The 17,184-nt window shown below is 40.2% G+C and overlaps 4 protein-coding genes across 4 annotated transcripts in view; all 4 read left to right on the top strand.

Annotated features, from left to right (window-relative positions):
• Window positions 1-418: 418 nt before the first annotated feature.
• ccna1 (cyclin A1) lies at window positions 419-3,774 on the top strand. Its single transcript, XM_020097124.2, has 9 exons — window positions 419-592; window positions 1,064-1,222; window positions 1,346-1,565; window positions 1,654-1,769; window positions 1,909-2,135; window positions 2,679-2,883; window positions 2,983-3,096; window positions 3,189-3,322; window positions 3,431-3,774. Exons 1-9 carry the CDS (start codon window positions 590-592, stop codon window positions 3,480-3,482), a joined length of 1,230 nt encoding a protein of 409 aa, XP_019952683.2. The 5' UTR covers window positions 419-589; the 3' UTR covers window positions 3,483-3,774.
• Window positions 3,775-3,914: 140 nt separating this feature from the next.
• Window positions 3,915-9,879, top strand: sparta (spartin a). Its single transcript, XM_069539795.1, has 8 exons — window positions 3,915-4,065; window positions 5,167-5,956; window positions 7,580-7,774; window positions 8,196-8,337; window positions 8,488-8,682; window positions 8,916-9,074; window positions 9,256-9,346; window positions 9,523-9,879. Exons 2-8 carry the CDS (start codon window positions 5,186-5,188, stop codon window positions 9,566-9,568), a joined length of 1,599 nt encoding a protein of 532 aa, XP_069395896.1. The 5' UTR covers window positions 3,915-4,065; window positions 5,167-5,185; the 3' UTR covers window positions 9,569-9,879.
• A 1,204-nt stretch (window positions 9,880-11,083) lies between these two features.
• Window positions 11,084-16,660, top strand: ccdc169 (coiled-coil domain containing 169). The gene is made up of 8 exons (XM_069539796.1): window positions 11,084-11,240; window positions 11,318-11,400; window positions 12,084-12,194; window positions 12,644-12,684; window positions 13,626-13,724; window positions 14,158-14,211; window positions 14,753-14,847; window positions 15,405-16,660. Exons 1-8 carry the CDS (start codon window positions 11,164-11,166, stop codon window positions 15,583-15,585), a joined length of 741 nt encoding a protein of 246 aa, XP_069395897.1. The 5' UTR covers window positions 11,084-11,163; the 3' UTR covers window positions 15,586-16,660.
• The window catches only part of dclk1a (doublecortin-like kinase 1a), a 47,047-nt gene continuing 45,347 nt past the window's right edge, over window positions 15,485-17,184 (top strand). The window contains exon 1 of the mRNA XM_069539794.1: window positions 15,485-15,557. The gene's annotated coding sequence lies outside the window, so the exon portion shown is untranslated. The remainder of the gene's footprint in view (window positions 15,558-17,184) is intronic.

The following is a 17,184-nucleotide window of genomic DNA, read 5'->3' on the forward strand; positions in this document are numbered from 1 at the left end:
TTATCCTCTTTTAAATCCCTCAAATTTCCATATCTACACTTTCTCCTACTTCTGATCAACCAACTATTTAAAGAATTGTATAATGTTATTCGTAACTATTTTTTATTTCACTACCTGAGCATTAATGTGGTGTGATCTTCAAATTCCATTTAACAGTTTCCAACTAATTGTCTTACTATTTTTCTTACTTGTAAAGAACTTGTCTACTGTAACTGTATTTTGCTGTATAACTAAAGTTTGTATCATTGTTATTACTTTAATACAAACCTAAGATCACATAGAAATATATGTTGAGGAATAGAATAAATTCCATGTAGAGTTTTTATCCAGATCATTTTAAAGTGAGGCTGTTTACGTTCCCGACGCATGACGTCCATACGTCATCAGGGAAAGGAACGGCTCAGAGGAAACAGCTGATTGGTTGACAAGGTAACGTGCGGAACTAACCTCCAACAACACCGCGTTAATTCACCAGAGGTCGCTGTTTGTCTACAAGTTAATAACAAGGAAGTCAACGTTAATTAGTCCGTTGGCTCGTTAGAGGACAAATCCCTCCGCCTCCACTACGTTAACTACGTGGATCCTGAACATGGTGAGTTCACAGTGAAAACCAACAGGAAGTCCCCGTGGATCAGTTTATCACACTGGACTGATCCAGATCATTTGTTCTTTTGGGTTTTTTTTTCTCACCTTCTTTCTCTTAGTGTTTGTCTCTTATTGTTCATGAGCTGATCAATCAGTGTAACCATGGTGATGATGTTTCTGACACCCTCAGGGTGTGAGGGTGTATAAATCTGATTATTTGTATTCTTTATTTCCAATTGCGTGTGATTTTACTAATCTTGCAGCCCCTCAGATTCATCTTGGGGTAACCTTGGGGTCCAATAACGACCACTAACTTAGATCATTGCAGTGCAGCATACTGTAATTAGGTGCATGTTTTAGGTGCTTTAATTAGGTTCCTCAGAGCTATTTTAATTTTGTGTTTTCTTTATTTTGCCTTACCTTTTTTTACCCTGTTAGCCATTTTCAACTTCACCTTTCCCTGTCTCCTTGTTTAAAGATGAACTTCAGCTCAAATACCCACTGTGGCAGTCACACCAGCAAAGAAAATATCCTACCTTCAAGTAAAGTAGATGCCTCACAGGCCCAGAGGCCCAAACAGCGGACAGTGCTTGGAGTCCTGTCAGAAAATGAGCAGCGTGGCCGATCTGTCAGCAAGGTAAAACAGGGAGGCACTTGGGAGTAAAACACTTTTTTTTTTTTTTACTGATTTTCAATTCAGTTCACAGAGTATTCTTTTCAACTTCTTGTGGTAATCACGACGACTCATTGTTCTCAACAGGGAGGCCAGTTTTCCAAACACAGTTCGGTCTCAGACAGCTCCCAGGTCACCTTCCTTGGCTGCACCTCCAGTTCTGGCTATGATGTTTATGTTGAAGAGGCTTGTGAAGTTGTTCTTTCAGTTTCTGGTCAAGAAGAAGTGTCACAGAGTTATCACCTTGACACTGAAACCTCCGCCCTGCAAAATGAAGCTCTGAGATTCCTGCTGGAGCTTAGTTCAAGTGAGTTCGCTGTTTAGAAAAACATCCATCAAGACGTTTTTATCGTGTTGTCTTGTTTATCTCCTGATGACTGTTCCCTCTCATAAAGGTCAATGCCAGGAATCGTGTATGCAGTCTGAAAAAGATGAATCCCTGATGTCAGACGAGGTTCTGTGTGTGTCTGAGTACGCAAAGGAAATTCACAAACACCTGAGGCAGAGTGAAGTGCGTAATGATCTGAATTACTATGTGCACGGAATAATTTCACTCATGTGTGGTCAGCATTAAGTACCCTGGTTGTGAGGAATGGCTCCTTGGTTCTCTACAAATGCATCATGATAACTGTTTCTGCTTCTAATGGCAGATGAAGTTAAGGGCGAAACCAGGCCACTTGGAGAAACATCCCGAGATCACCAGCAACATGCACGTCGTCCTGGTGGACTGGATGGTGGAAGTCGCCCAGGAGTACAAGCTTCGCACTGAGACTCTGCACCTCGCTGTCAACTACTTGGACCGTTTTCTCTCCGGCACAGAATTTATCAAACGGGGAAATCTGCAGCTGGTTGGCACGGCAGCTTTACTGATTGCTTCGTAAGCAGACGTTTAGGTTATTTTATTATTCATGGACAGACTTTTACGAAACTTGGTTGGGCTATAGGGATGAAATCGATTCACTATCAGATGATGTCATTTGAAGTGAGGAGTGAGATCATGAAGAATTTAGAAAATAAGGTCATGCATTGTTCCAAAATGCATTTCTTGAGGTATCTGCATCCTATAGGACGAGATACGACCTGAAGCTTGAACAGATTGAAAAATTTATTTTTGATCATAGGGAAGAATGATGTCATCATTACATTACTGTGAAGTAAAACCTTGTGTAGTCATGCTCTACCTACAACTAATTTCAACTAACCAATCAATTGTTGCAGTATTATGTCACAATGATGTCATTATGAAATGGCTTCACTTTATAAAAAAATCGAGCATTGCCTGATTGGGGTATAAACAGCTTACGTATGCATCATCCGTCATTTTTTCAGTATTGATTTTCCAAAAGATTTGATACTCCTAATGAAGTAGCATCAACTCCACCGATGGTAACTTGATGTTGTCTGTCATTTTACCTTGTAGAAAATACGAGGAGATCTACCCTCCTAAGCTGAATGACTTTGTGTACATCACCGACAGCACCTACACGAAGGTGCAGCTGATTCAGATGGAGCATTTTCTCTTGAACGTGCTGGCCTTCAAGATGGCAGCGCCCACCACGAACCAGTTCTTTCGTCTTTTCATGTCCATCCACCCTGTCTGTGCCAACACAGAGAACCTGTCACTGGTGAGTCAAACCAATCAGTCATTTCAACCAGACTCTGGGTTTATACCCTCCACCCTTGAAAATGCAGGTTTCAACTTACGTTAAGCATATTGTCTCTAGTATGTAGCTGAGTTAAGCCTGCTGGAAATCGAACCCTTCCTACACTATACCCCATCCATAGTCGCAGCCGCAGCCTTTTGCCTCGCCTCGTACACTGTGAACAAATCACTCTGGGTAAGTTTGCTAAGATCATTGTTTTGAGTCCTAAAAATCCACTTTGTGAGATTTAGACTTTTTTTTAAAAAATACGTCTTTTTATATTCTAGCCTGATTCCTTATCTGTGTTTACTGGCTACACCATGGCTGACATTGGCCCTTGCCTAAATGAGCTCCACAAGCTATACATCAGGGCAGAGAGTCACCCACAACAAGCTATCAGGGACAAGTATAAGAGTTCAAAGTAAGACGTAGCTTGTTTTTAATGCTGTTTGACTTCATGTGTTGTTTCAGTTCCATTGGGTAGTTGATGCATCTGTAAATTGACGTCTATTCCTCTGTCTTTTTACAGGTATTGTTGTGTGTCATGGATCAGTCCACCTGATACTCTGCCTGTTTCATGACTCACTGCTCCACCCATCGACTGACACTTCTGCCAGAACAAAGACTGAGAACAAAACTGTCTGCAGATATTTGTCTCTCCCCTGGACACATTTTGACCTGAAGTTTTGTTTTCTCAAGTACAATAAATAGTAATACAATAAAACTATCTCACATTACTCAAGAATTTGAATCCTTGTAGATTTGACTTAATTCAAAGGTTTATAAACCTAAATGTTGTGAGGTGTAATATATGTTTATGTTTTGTACAGAATTCAATAAAATTCATGTTAAATCATGAATTGCAAAATCAAATGGCCATGCTTTATTTCTTATATGTCAAGTATCAGTGCAATGCTGCATGTATTTCTGAAAAAAGCTTTTATTGTTTAACGTTTTATTTTGAAAGTGCTGACCGGAATCTTCGCGAGTGACGCTCGTCAGTGCGTCAGGTAAAAATCAGTGAACGCAAATAGATACGTGAATAGACGTTTACTCATCTAAGAGAGTATAAGAGATCTGGAAAAGTGAAGTAAAGATTCTCTGAGATCAGCTATTCACCATCAGTTGGTTCTTCTCTCGCAGGATTTTAACGTTAGGCTGAAGGTAAGAATCATTGAATTTGGAATTTGGTCTTTTTTTTTTGGCTCAGTGGTCAGGTGTGAAAAGTTGTTGCTTGATACATTTAGAAGTGAGTTAAAGTTTCAGTGTTGTTTTAAAAGTTAAAACTCCATGTCTGCACGATGCTCACATTCAGGTTGTTCAGGTAAAACCTGATGTGTTGTTTGCTCCTGCAACAACTACCTAGATTACACAGATTTACACACATCTACTTTCCTGTGGAGAGTTCTTGTGTCAGTGAGGAGTCTGTTTTCTAGTTGATTCACTTCTCTCTTCCTTTTTCTCACCTGGTTTAGCTGCATATCTTGGTGAGAGGGACTCTACCTTCCCTCCTCATTGTTTTCCTTATCCTTCACTTGTTTTTTCTTTAATTCAAACTGTCCCATCAAACTAACTGAAGTTTAAATTGTCATAGAACAAACTACAGTCCACAAGTTAAAGAGTATATAACGTTTTAACAACCAGTAACTAGAGTTTTAATTTGTACTAATGTAAAAGTCCTCTAAACTTTCATTTGACACAATGAACAGTGCAGAAAAGAAGTTTACATGTTTATATTCTTGCCTACATTACTGTATGTAAAGTATCCAGACTCGATTACTCGAGCCAGACCCTATATCGGTTGGCCGATAATATGACCCTGATATCAGCCTTTCACAGACAAACCAGTATCTGCCTTTATGTTTTGCTGAAATGTGTTGATCTTTACAATACAGAGAAGATTTGCATTTATGTTCATGTATTCAAATTCTATATATTGGGCTGTATTTGCCTCCCTTTTATTTATCGCTAAGTTTAACATCTCAGTAATAACTGATCATTTATTTCAATTTTTGAGAATATTATACTGTATCAGGTGATTTAGCTCATTCATACCATCACTGACAATACCCTGCAAAAAAAATATATTGGTGAAGCCCTATCAATTATATTTCTTTTTAAAAAAGGGCAGATTTCTTTTTTAAATATATACTGTTTATATAGGATTTGTATTTTGCTCCCTAATATCGGTATGAGCTCCCAAAAATTGGCAGAGCTCTGCTGGTTCTTTTGATTTAATCTCTGCCTCCATTCTTTTCTCTCTAGTCTCCATCTGACTCTCAGTATGGTGGAGCCTGCTGAGCTGCTGCTCATCAAAGACCAGTATGAGATGGCGTTTCACTCCCTGAGTCGTGGGTTGACTGCCCAAGAGGCTGGGGAAAGAGCGGAGGCCCTGGAGTATTACAGAAAGGGCCGACAGCACCTGACGCAGGGAGTGGAGATTCCCACTGGGGGGGAGAGGCACCATGGAGCGGCCTGGGACACAGCCAGGCAGCTTCAACAGAAAATGAGGGACACTCTGAGTACTGTCAACACCCACCTCTCTGACCTGGAGACCTCACAGCCGACAGAAGGAGACCAGAGGCAGCGACTGTTACTGGAACTTAACAGCCAGCCTCCCAATAGCTCTCTCCTCCACCTGTACCCCACCATCCCCCCCACCCAGAGCACAACCCCAACCCCAATTACACTCCCTCCCCGTCCTGTGTCCTCTCCTCTGTACAGATACTCCCTCTCTACAGCAGCTCCAGGAGCTATAGCCATGGCTAATCCAGGGGACCAGCCTCCAGCGTACACACCAAATCCCACAGACGGGCACAGCAGCCTGGCTTACGGCCCTGCTGGAGCCGGCCTCTGGTCGGGGCAACCGAGCAGAGTGGTAGCAGCAGGACGAGATGGAAATGAGTTGCTTTTTGTCCCCTCTGGTGTGCAGATGTTTTTCGTGGCACCAAACGGACAGGTCAGCTCCTTGTCTAATCCCGGGTTCCTGCGGATCATCACGTTTGATGCTGAGAACAAGGATTCCACTGCGGGAAAACCCTCAGCATTTCTACATGTAAGTAAACAGTGTGTCACAGTAAGTATCTGAATGCTGCATAAGCAAAACGTTTTTCTTGGGCGTGTGTCCTCAAGGTGTGAACAGCGTTTAACCACGTCATGGTTATTTGACAAGTTTTGTAACATGAGTCACTATGTTGGTATTCAGATGAGTAGTAGTCTCAAAGATATGTCCAACTAATGAATACACAGCTGTTGTCATGGTGAAATATTCTCATACCTGGTACACGTTGAGTTTGACAGCACATGATATGATAAAACATGTCAAAACTGTTGTGGAATTGGATGTTTTTTTCTTTTCTACATCATAAAAAAATGTTTTCCTTCCCTTTACATTATTTGTTGGATCTTCAAGGATATTACAATAAGTTAAAAAAATAAATAATAATTAGTGATTAATCACTGTTATTCTCTCAACTGATCATTTTGTGTAATCCACAAAACAGTGAAAAATAACTAAATGTAATGTGCTCAACTGTTTACCAAAGGACCAAAGGTCTAAAACATATATATAAATATGTATATAACAGATACATTTTCAGTCCGAGACTCAAATACTTCAGCTGTCCAAGATGAAATATGTTTGACGGATACTAAAACATTATATATGATATTTTAAACATTGCATAGTTGCAGTTTTTAAATTGATGATGTTGAGCCTGTCCCATAGTAATTCTATCATATTTATGCTTCAGAAGTTTAAGCCTGTAAACAGAACATGATTGTTGAAGTTTTTGCTAAAAAAGAGTTATAACTTTTAAGGCACAGCTTATCTAAAAGTATGACTTAAAAACCTCTGGGTGTAACCAATCACAGCAGGGTTCAGAGCTGTGTGATGATTTTTGTATTGACCAAATATAAAACTTGCAAACAACAGTCCTGTATTCTGGCACCTCTACAAAGAGTGTATTGTGCGGCACTGTAAACCTCAGTCTTACCCCATGACTCTGTTTCCTACAGCACCAGGCTGGTGGGCTGCTCTCCTGTATTCTGGGCCTGCTTTGTTTCCCAGCAAGACAATGGTCCCATTTAACAGATGACTCTGCTCTTCTGTTGTGTTGCTGGTCGGCGTCCTGCACCCTCACATGGGGTCATTTTTTTTGGGCGGCATACCAGTGGCACGATGCTACAGCAAGTCTGTATCTGTGTTATGTCGGACATCAAACCTGTATGGTGCTAAAATCCTGTAACGTAAACATCAAAGTTTGGGACACTTTTCCTGCTGGGAAACAAGTGTGCGTTTTTATGAATCAAAACCAGATAAACAAGAAACCATCCATTCACATATTAAGTTAACTGGGAAAATACTGTTGGAAAAGGGAGGATTTTCCATTCAAATTTTATTTTTGGATCTATCTATATATATACTGTGTATAACTAGTGATCAAATGCTTAATTTGGAGTAGAAACACATCTATAAGGATTTATTTATTTCGTTGTTTGACTTATAGACGTATAGTAGGATTTAATTATAAAATAATTTAAAAAAGGTATTTTTGTTTTAAATGAACTACAGCTGGTGATCAGTTAGAATATATTCAACCTCTTTGAGTGATGGATGATGACCCCTGACCTATGGAGGCCCAACATCCTTACTGATTTGTGGTTTTGTGTTTTCAAGGTATGTAATTGGCTGTACCCACTGACAGTAGAAACTCCAGTGCTGTTGGCCAACTCCGGGATCTTCATGTTCCCTGACTCCTTGGCAAATACTCCAGGGTCCTACGTGGGCATAGTGCTGTCCTCTGAACTGCCCGCTGCCTACAGAGAGATGTTTGTGGACCTCCTATCACAGCTCACAGAACTCAGGATCCAGGTCAGGCTTTACTCTCAGTACGGAGCTTATGTAAGGAATGGTGTGGATAGAGCATGCAAAATGTTTCAGGGTTTTTTCGTGCCTCATAGTATAAAACATCCTGACTGTTGCACTTCTGCATTTGCATTTCCATGATGCTGTGCTGTTGAAAGTGAAAACACATTTTCTGATGTTATCAGGATGTTACACTAAATGCCCTACTCTTTTGAGATATACAGTATGTGCCACTTTTATCCCTGGAAAACAGTTGTAAGAACAAAATACTTCCTACTTCAGTGGGAACTATTTTAAAAGCAGAAAGTAGTTATCCTGTTGCCGGTACAAAGACCTCATGTCATGGGAACGTACGCACAGTTTAAATGCAGAATATGATGATTCCTTTCATGACAGCTGACATATGTGTAAATGTATTTCCTGACAGGGTCCAGAGGGGTCAGAGGTCATCAACCTGAGTATGAAAGTCCCCCTTGGTCCCATGGAACAACAGACAGGACTGACAGGGGAGAAGGAAAAACCACCACTTCCTGCATGGAGTGAGAAGATGGCACAAGGAATCCTGACAGGTTTGTTAAGGCTGTGTGATCTGTATAGAAAATGGCCACTGGAGGGTGGTGTTTACTGATGCATCAAGTAAGGAAATTGTCGCCGCATTTGATCATTTGACAACACAACCACTTCCCAGTGAATATTTAACGAGCAAAATATGTTTTCAGGAGCATCACGGTTAAGTCAAGGGCTTGTTAAAGGAGCAGAGGCCACAGGTCGGGCCATTCATAAAGGAGCGGCCAAGATCCGGGACCACGTCACGCCTGAGGAAACCCCCTCAGAGGTCAGCCCCGGGGTCAACAAAAGTCTGCAGGTTGCTAAACAGGCCACTGGGGGTGCTGTGCGAGTCAGCCAGTTCTTGGGTAAGGACTTGAGCCAATACATGAAAAACAAGACAACACAATATAAGTACAACCATACAAACTGTACAAGAACTAGATTTCAGTTTGAGTGCATGAACATGATGATAAAGATACAAACACTTGAAGTAAATCTCGATAAACCTTTAATTTTCCTTTTATTTCACTTACTGGAGACTGCTGTGGCTGTATATCTGTGTGTATGCCTCTCCCTGTATGATTATTTATGTTCACAGTTAATGGAGTGAGTGCAGTGGCAGGACATGTGGCAGACAAGGTGGCTCCACATGTTAAAAAACATGGTGCTAAGCTGGTCCCAGAGTCCATGAAGAGCAAAGATGGCCAGCCTTCGAATTTGGATGGAGCCAAGTTAGTGGCAGCCACAAGTGTTCAAGGTATAAACCTGAGAACAGGAATCAAGAATCAAGTTATTTGATTACTTACATACACTTATATAAATGTACATAATGTTCTCATCATCTCAGTCTATTTTAAAATGTTGAAATATCATTTTTAATCCTGTTAAATCTTTTTTTAAGAGCACTCAAAATTTATTTTCATTTACATTCAAACTAGGTTTTTCTACTGTTTGGTCCAGTCTGGAAAATGGAGCAAAGCTTGTTGGCAAAAGTGTTTCAGCCGAGACCGTCAAAACTGTGACCTACAAGTAAGTTCCGACATTTACAACATCTGCCTCTAGATAGAAATGTTCTAATTGTATTGGATGATTGTCGAGCTTTCGTTCAGCATTAGAACAGAAACCATCTTTACAGTTTCCTACTGTGTTGCTTTCCTCTTGGTACGCTGGGAAACTGACCTGCTTTCACACCCTTTCCTTTTCAGATTTAGGGGCTTAGCGAGTCTATTTAACATGTCCAGCAACATCTGACTGCACGGGGGAGTAAAGGCAAATACTTGTGAACTAACTGCCGATCCTGTTCAATACTTTTCACTCCTCTCACTCTCAGATCAAGTCAGAAAATGACCCAAAATAAGGCAAAATCCTAATCTAAGCAACAGCTTACACAGAAATTGTATATGTTTGTATTTTGAGTTATTTTTTGACTTTGTACAGTTGAATCCTCTGGTGTTTGTCTTTCTGTGCTACCTGCAGTGTCTTCTGGTGTTGGGTGGTGATGCTGTTCACATTATCTGTAACATTTTCTCTTGCTTTGTTACTAATTAAACTGCTACACAGCGTTTTATGACTGTGACTTTTTCTTGAACTACGGTGCGTTGACTAAAACTGGCGACAGAATGAACATCACGTACTTGCCTAGAATTTCATTTCCATACACATCCTCCACATGTTATTTATTTACACCAAACTACTCTTCCCTAACTCTACCGTATCATCCGTGGTGAAGGTACGGTAATGATGCAGGTGAGGCCACAGACACAGCTCTGCGGTCGGTGGTCAATGTCGGTGTCACTGCGTACAACATTGACAATCTGGGCTTCAAAGCCTTCCTGAAGAGCGCAGGCAAAGAGACGGCCAAGGCCATGGTCAAAAGACCAGACGGACAGTCATCAGACACTGAGGCGAAGGAGGCGCCGAAGAAAGAAGATAAAGAGATGAAAAAATAAGATTTCCACAGGACGTGCTTTAGTGCTGTGGTGGGTCACTTCCTTATTTGTAGATTTATAAAAGAAAATATAGGGCATGGTTTTAGAAGAGATGTTTTTTTTATAAGATAAGGAACTAAAAACAAATAAACAAACTCAGGTATTAGCCTGAATCAAAGTCCAGATCTAAAGCTATTTAAGTTATTTATATATATGGTTTTGTATTGTTCAATGTGAATTTAAACTTTTAGACAAAACTACTGATACTTGTATTGTAGAACTGTAAGCTTTTCATTGTTTTTGTGTCTCTCTCTCTGTATGTGTGTGTATACCTCCTCTATATTAAGATCTGTATGAATCGTGTGTTGAATATAAAAATAACAGAAATTTCACATTTAACTGTGATTATTTGACACTTTTTTTGAAGCGTATGGTAGGTCTATGTTTTTTTTTAGAGAGGGATAAAAAAACAAGATAAGATAAAATAAGATTATCCCTTATTTAACGTACAACAGGGACATTTGCAGCATTTCAGCAGCATAGCGAAAAATTAAGAAAAATCAATAAAAAGTAACGAATAAATAAACCTACAACATAAACATAAGGAAATGTGTAAGACAAGCAAACATTTATACAATACAAGAATTATTTTACAGATATTGACATTGCACTGACAAAAATATTGCACAGTTTAAATGAAAATACACTAGAACAACAACACAAACATGGATGTTCAGAGAACAGAGGAGTCATTTCTCTTTTTTCAAAACCAGAAGGAAGACATTTTTAAATCCACATTTCAATCTCCCGCCAAATGTGTTGCGTTATTTCCGGCGCGGGCCTGAAAGTAGCCGGAAGTAGGGGTCTCCATGGAAACCCCGTGGCACAAACTTGCTGTCGGTGTGTTCAGACAGAAACATGGCTGCAGACAGCGAGTTCAGCAAATACGATGCGAGTCGCCTGCAGGAGGAAATGCAGCAGGAGAAGGAGACGAGGTGAGTTGGTGTCTGAAGTTATGTGAAGGAGTTTATCACCGACTGTGGAATCAGCGTCGTGTCGCTCTTCGTTCCAGAGAAATGCTGGAGGAGTCGGTGTGTGACCTGCGGGGCACGATGTGTGAGCTGCAGGAGAGACTCCACAGTGTGGATGGAGAGGGTCAGTACCATAGAGCTATCGCTGTTTACACTGAGCTACATGCTAAGTTAGTTAGCCCTCTGGAATTGTCTTCTAAAGTTGAAGTCTGAAAATGTGTCACATGATCATGGAAGTTACACTAAAGAAAGATGGATGGGTGGATCATGGATACATGGGGGGATAAATGGATGGGGGGATGGATGGATAAATGCATGGGTGGTGGATGGATTGATAGAGGGATGATTCAGAATGCCAAAAATCAAGATTCAAGATATAAAAGTAAGTTAATAAATAAAAATATAAATTATTATCAACGAAAGCTAACTGGAGTCAGGAGATAACAAACCTGGAGAACAGTCAATGAAACCAGATTAAAGCTGCAACTTTAATTACAAAGAAAATTGTCATGCATTAAGCTTGAAGATTCAAAAATTTCAGATATTTATCAGTTTAACATTTAGAGAATTGGTTTAATAAATGGCTGCTTTCTCTGAAGTAAGTGAGTAACCAGCTAAGATGACTCCAATACACAACCCTGAAGCTCAGTCAATAATAAAAAAAAAAGGTTCTCCATCAACAAGGGGAGAATTCATTGTAAAGAAATCTTTAGCTTAGCTGGTGTCCTCTATTTTCTACCACTGTCCCTCTTCAGGGTTGTTTCTAAAGAAATGTGACAGTTTCCTCTGTCTATCCTTATGCACCAGGTAACGAGTGGAAGACGAGGTACGAGACGCAGATAGAGCTAAACGGACAGTTGGAAAGACAGATCTCACTCATTCATGAGAGACTGGAGGACCTGCGAGGGAACCCCATGGGTAAGTTCCAGCTCTTAAAGGCAGTAAATCAATCGCAGTGATCAAACGTAAAAAAGCATAGCCATCAACAAAAAAATATGGCGTCCCCACTCACTCTCATTCCCCCCATGCAAAGGTGAAAAGGTGCTCATATAACCTAAAAACCCCGCCCATATCCCATATGACCTACTTCCTGCCAAATTAATATCATCACAAATAGACAATAAATAACAAATAATCCAAATGATACAAAAAATACAAATCCATTACAGCTCACATCATAACCAGAAAAATAATATTATTATTCTTATGCACTGTCAATCAGGGTATATATATAATTCATAATGTTCCCTTTAGAAAGATGCATGTGGAAATTCAAATATAATATATATTTATTCATATATATTTATCCATTGTAAGTTTTTATATATTGTGTTTGTACGTGATGTTCACTTTCTTGTTTTTCACAGATCGATTGGCCTCCATCAGGTCTTATGATGACATGGCAGTAGTGAGTGATCTGTTTTTCACTGTGTTGTGAGGTTTGATGATGAAACACAGAGCTGGAGGTGTATATAAGTTCACACCAGCAGAGAGAGCCAGAGACGCAGAATGGGGGGGGGGGGGGGGGCGGGAGACTGGCAGCACAGAGAGAATTGTAACAACAGATTCCCTCCGTCCTCTCCACTGATGCACCAGTTTAATCACAGCACTATAATCACAGGATTACAAACCATGGGAGAGTGATGCTCACTAATTACGACGAGTTACCCCGCATACATGAATTCGCACCACAACCCAAACGCTTCTCTATACAGACTAACTATGTGTTTGTGCTTGTGCCTCGAGGCAGAACTAACAGATGCTCATTAGTGGAGCCATGACCATGACAGTGACCGGAGATCAGGAGTCAAACTGTGAGAGTGACACTAACACAGACTGAATATGTGAGAAGAATATGGATTATTTTCAATTACTGAAAAACTGAAATCTGAACTTAATTATTCATCAGCAAATTGATTTATCTCTGTTTGATGCCATAACTGATACTTTTAATAACATATACTTTGAGTTAGTATGCGAACTTGTGGAGGCCTGAGATTCTGATCATCATAGGCTTTAGATCTGCTCCATAAGTGCTGAGATAAGGTTGTGAAGATCCATCCAAGCATGTTGCATTGTTTTTTAACCACACACGCTCACCCACACACAGAAACGGTGAAAACAACATGATGCTTTAAACGTGCCATGCTTGCATACAGTATTTGAATAAGCAGGATTAGCATATGTATTTCAAATGTGTACATGCAAATGTAACTGCAGCCTGCAGGTATGCGTAAAATACTTTCCTGAGTTAAAAACACGCGACTGGTTCTTACAAACAGGAGACATTTTAAATGTTGCATCTTTAAATACACAATAAATCTCTCGCATTTACACGTTTTCCTGCAGGAAACATTGAGACAGCGTCTGAAGCTCCTGAGCGAAGAGAAGTCCGACCTCCAGACTCAGCTGATGGACTGTCACCTCAGAACTGAACAGGAGGGAAAGGTGTTGGTGAAGTTGTTGTCGCTGATAGAGTTACAGTGACATGGAATTTCTGTGGAGCATTACCGAAGGTCACAATGTGTCCTGGTCCAGTTTGATTATTTCTTAGACAATCAGCTTAAAATTCTCCCATGTAACACATAATAAAAAGACAAATTACCATCATTAGCAAAGAATTGAAAAAGATTTGTCTGATATTTCTTTTTTGCATTCTTTTTGCCTTGTGCTGCTGCGACTGGGCCAATATGCTCTTAGGTTAGTGATTTGGTTCTTTGTTTATTGTTCTGCTCAACAAACAGCACGATTTTAGATGAATGAAGATTTAACGCACAACACGTGCAACCACTAATTCCCTGTTGTAATCTGCTGCTCATTAACATTGTAGAAAATACACACACAACAAGCACATTACTGACAGCTCCTCTGTTTCTTTCAGGCATTTCATAAAACCAACGATGAGAGACGGGCGTATCTTTCAGAAATTGCCAAGGTAAGCGTCCTCCTTCATCCGTGATAGACAAGTGCTCACAACTCCTGACAGTTCAATGTCACGTCGCTCTCAAACCAATATATTGACTACAAATAATGGATATTCTTAATATAGCAGCCTGAAGAATGGCTGCCATGGTAAAGTGCTACAAAAGTACAGTAGAGTGCAGAGAGCAGCAGGTTTAATTCTGATGTTGCATTCATCCTCTGGAGCTGCTCTGTTGTGTAACAAGCGGGTCCCTGTTCAGTGAAAAGAGTTACTCAAGGTCTTTCTGCCTTATGCTGCAACATCAAGGTTTCCTGCAGGGCTGAAGGAAATACAGCTGCATCTCACACATTTCCCTCAAAAACAGTTTAGAATCACATATTTCTATATGTTGAAGCTTTTTCACAACGTGTGACCAAAACACACACACACACACACACACACACACACACACACACACACACACACACACACACACACACACATGCAGTGCATAATTATACGTCTGAACTGCTTGGAACTGTAATTTCTCACGAACTGTCCCCAACTGCCACAGCTGTCCTCCACCATCGATGCCCAAAGAAGACAGTACTCCACCCGACCACATGGGGCGCTAGACAGCAAACTGAGAAGCTCAGTGAGGCAAAACAGGTAGAGGTGATGGACACAAAAATATGAGCTGTGGTGCAGAGAACAAAATGACTGAATACGTGAATAAAAACAGGATATTATTGGGGAACACTTGTTTGAGGTTGTGTTTATTATGAATTATAGAATTCAATATCAGTTTGTTTGTACTTTCACTTTTTAATTGGGTTTATTTATAAGAAACTACACAATGATCATAATACAGTATGAAAATGGAAATATCCAATTTAAAACAGCAAATGAATCATTATGTAAATAATAGAGTTATTGCTTTATTTAGGAACAATCTTTCATGGTGACCTGAGAATAAAGAGAGACAGACAAGTCACAAAAATGTCAGTTTGTATCTCCTTGATTATTTTACTCCATTTACTGTGAGTAGATATCATCGTAGTATTTCCTTGCAACTGATGTGTTTTGGGCCTAGATTTAATATTACAGTTGGTGCACAAGCTCTCTTGATATGTAGCTAATAAATTAATCATGCTGCAGAAATGAGCGCAGCCTTCATTCACATACTGCAGTTTTTTAATTTCTTCCTCTCATCTCTTGGTGTGTAGAGGAAAGCAGAGCAGCAGGAACGCAGAGGCATATTCTAAGAAAGGAAAAGAAAGAGATGAAGAAGATGGAGGAGGAGCGCACGTGAAAGGAGGAGGTGGTTGTGGAGCAACAGCAGAGAGGAGAGAAGAGGAGAGGTCCCACAGGGGAAGCAGGTTACCCACCCTAAAGCACTATACCTGAAACACAATCCCTGACCCTGATGTTAGAGGCCCTTTCTTAAAATCCAGTCATGTTGCTCTCTTATACGTATGATGGACATTTTCTATATACTGTTTTATTTGTGCATTTCATTTTGTACTTACACTTCCGTCAGATTCATATGTTTTTGTAAACAATTCTCAAAAGCTGATTGTGAGGAAACAAAGTGATTCTTAGGTTTTCTACCCATGTGCCACAGCCAGTATCACAATTCAGTGTTTCACTGAACTCACGGTATAAAATGTCATATTTATAATGAAGTCTGGCATCTCTATAGGGAGACATATTAGAGATGGTGGCTACTACAAGCTTTGAGCGCAGTGATGTATTTCCATAGGTGGCAGAGGCCTGCTGAGTCTGACATTTCTAGTGTCACTGCAGTTTACACATCTCCTACAATTTACAGTAGATTATGTAAGCAGCTCCACATCCACCTCTCTCTGTATGTAGTTCATCTGCAGAGCAACAGAGTCTCCCTCATCCCGCCCACAGACCACCTTCACAAATGTGGGAGTAAGAAATCTGTGTCCAAGTAAGACGCGGTAGTGAATGTGAAAATTGCCAGAAGCCGTTTCATTCGTGTTTTGTGGAGAGGTGCGGAGGATGGGTTCAGTTCCTGTCAGCTTCAAAACTCTGAGCTGAAACATTATCTCATCACAAAGGACACAGTCTCACAGGCAATACCAGCATGAATTCATCAATCTGGCTTATTACTATTAAGCTTTATCTCATGAATATAACAGTGTTTTGTAATAACAAGGGAACTGGACTTTAACTAGGAGGTCAAAGATCAAGCTCCGAGCATCAGAGTGCAGAACTGTAACACTGAATTCTACCTTCAACACTTTTCACACACAAATTAATAGAGGTATTATATTTTTGTTGACAAGTCTGGGTTAAAAAGTAAAGAAAACTTTTTTTTACAAACTATATATACAGATAATTGATATATTGCAACTAATTTGGATTTTGTACCTCAAACATGGTTTACTCACATAGTAATATATTTGTTAATTCAATAAAAGTACTCCAGAATCAGTTAATGCTTTAATACCTACAGGAGACGTTTCTCTGTGTTTTCTGCACTCGACTGCATGGTCTCAAATCTCTGCAGCAGCACAGAGTTAATTCAGTTTTCAGGTGTATTTTTGCTTTACAGGCTCATTTCTGGATGTGTCTGTTCCCGGCTGAGTTGGCATAACGATCCTGAATGTGCTGCTGCAGTGACGGGTTGTTTATCTTGGATTAATGACTTCATTTAAAGACAGCCAGGCTGTGTTACCTCATGAGAGAGAGAGAGAGCACATTTGCGGCACACTGCTCTCTCCCTCCGTCTTCAAGCTCATGTTACTACAACTCAGTGCATGCTGCCTCAAATCAGGTGAAACGTGGTGACAAATCAATATGCAATGTGTCAAAACACCACATGAATCACACCATTGCTGCCCGCCCGTGCTAATTCAGTTCTCTCAGTGATCACCATGCTGCAAGAACTTTGTTTATTATGGTTCACCTCACAAAATTGCAATTACACTTTTGCTTAATTGGGTCTTAACTTGTGTTTTAGTTTCAATGAAACAA

The sequence above is a fragment of the Paralichthys olivaceus genome, chromosome 15, assembly GCF_024713975.1.
Source record: "Paralichthys olivaceus isolate ysfri-2021 chromosome 15, ASM2471397v2, whole genome shotgun sequence".
Taxonomy (NCBI): domain Eukaryota; kingdom Metazoa; phylum Chordata; class Actinopteri; order Pleuronectiformes; family Paralichthyidae; genus Paralichthys; species Paralichthys olivaceus.